The 1862-nt window shown below is 39.5% G+C and overlaps 1 protein-coding gene across 1 annotated transcript in view; it reads right to left on the bottom strand.

The window, feature by feature from the left end:
- The window catches only part of STAB2 (stabilin 2), a 241210-nt gene that overhangs the window by 79548 nt on the left and 159800 nt on the right, over positions 1 to 1862 (bottom strand). Inside the window, 2 exon segments of the mRNA XM_006871122.1 lie at positions 674 to 721; positions 1504 to 1623. Of these exon segments, the coding sequence (XP_006871184.1) occupies positions 674 to 721; positions 1504 to 1623 (168 nt within the window).

Genomic DNA, 1862 nt, shown 5'->3' on the forward strand with positions numbered 1-1862 from the left:
CAAAACACTCAAAATACTCAGTGTGCACCATGGAACAAAACACTCAAAATACTCAGTGTGCACCATGGAACAAAACACTCAAAATACTCAGTGTGTACCATGGAACAAAACACTCAAAATACTCAATGTGCACAATGAAATAAAAAACTCAAAATACTCAATGTGCACAATGGAACAAAAGACTGCATGGCCCTGTGCCATCCCCATAATCAGTTATAGCCTGGACAGTGCCCATCGTGATCCATAGGGTGTTCATTGACAGATATTCAGAATCAGACCTCCAGGCCTTTCTTCTTAGTCTGTCTTAGTCTAGCAGCTTCAGTGAAACCTATCAAGCCTCACAGTAGTACTCAAACCTCCAGTGACAGACAGGCGCATGAGGTACTTTGGCCAGGACAACCTGGAGCTCCCTCATGGGAGATGAGACCTCTACCAATGAGCCTGCATATATTACATTCATTGATTACAATGAGCTCAGCGCAGCATCCGTTCCCCTCTTTGATGTTGCCCACCTGAGGCCTGAGAGAAAAATCTGCAAATGATCAACAAAAGGGTCCATTCCAGAAATCCCGGCCCTACACTTTCTCCTACTTCTACCACCTCTGGAGGTTGCAGGTTTGTGCTATCTGGCTTGAGACCCAACTCTTACAGCTCGACAGACACACATGCTTACCTGTAACTGGAAGAAATACTGGGATGTTTTGGGGTTCTTTGGCAGCTCCTGTAAGCAAAGACAGCAACTTCATTTAATGCCTGTGATTTAAGTAGGTTGTCACAGGATGATTTATTTCTCTACAGTTATGAGTCTCTCTGCTTTCCCTTTAATCTACACAAACAGACCTGACTGAAGTTTCATCAATAGACTAGGCAGGCACACTGAACTGCAAAACCTTTCTGGACTTTCCATCTGATTCATCACAGCACGTTCAGCCATTTCTAGAAGCCTCTGAGCGTCAAAAGAATTTTTCAAAGTTTATATATTTTTAAAAATCAGTTAGAGGCTTATGACAGATTTAGTTAATCTATTAGGCCCCTCTCTAAGTCAAATAACAGATGTTTACTTTATAATAAGTAGAGACTTGCAACTGTATTATGCTCTTGTATTTCATATGCAGTGTGTGACCTTTATACACTTACTTCATTTAATTCTTATAATGACCTGGTTATGTTGGTATCATTATTATCCTCTGACAGATTAGGAAACAGATCCTTAGAGAATGATGCCATATGCCCAAAGTCACAAAGTTACTAACGAGCAGAGCGGAATTCAGACCCAGGTGTTTCTGACTGAAGAACCGTCCACCTTAATAATCATTGCATTACACTCTTACCCTATGTCAAAGGAATTCCCATAGTAGAAAAATTTCTTTTCATCACCAATTTATATGAAAATCATCTTTCACATTGTTACAGAGCTACACAGATTACAAAGCTCTTACACATTTCTTAGCTAAGTGGATTCCCAGAACAGGGTTGACTTTATGGAAACATGTCATGCCTTACCTGATAGATGTTGCCACGGCAGGTAAACCCATCCCCAATGTAGTTTGGCTTGCAGGTACAGGTTCGATCCCCTTGTCCAGTGTGACTGCAGATAGCAAGTACACTACAGCCGCCATTTTTCTGGTGAAATTTTCAATGGGAGATCAGCTTTGGGAATATTTGTAAAGCAATTCTGCATTGAAACTTAAAAGTTTGAAATGTAAGTTTATGTTTTTTGATTTTGTACACAAAATTTGCTTATTAGATGAGCATCTGATTTTATCTTAATTTGTCCCCACCCCAAAACTGACAACAAATCACATAGCACCATTAAAAAGTTAAATAGTATATTCTCATATACTATTTTTTAATATACTAAA

Source organism: Chrysochloris asiatica, unplaced genomic scaffold, assembly GCF_000296735.1.
Source record: "Chrysochloris asiatica unplaced genomic scaffold, ChrAsi1.0 scaffold00160, whole genome shotgun sequence".
Classification (NCBI taxonomy): Eukaryota; Metazoa; Chordata; class Mammalia; order Afrosoricida; family Chrysochloridae; genus Chrysochloris; species Chrysochloris asiatica.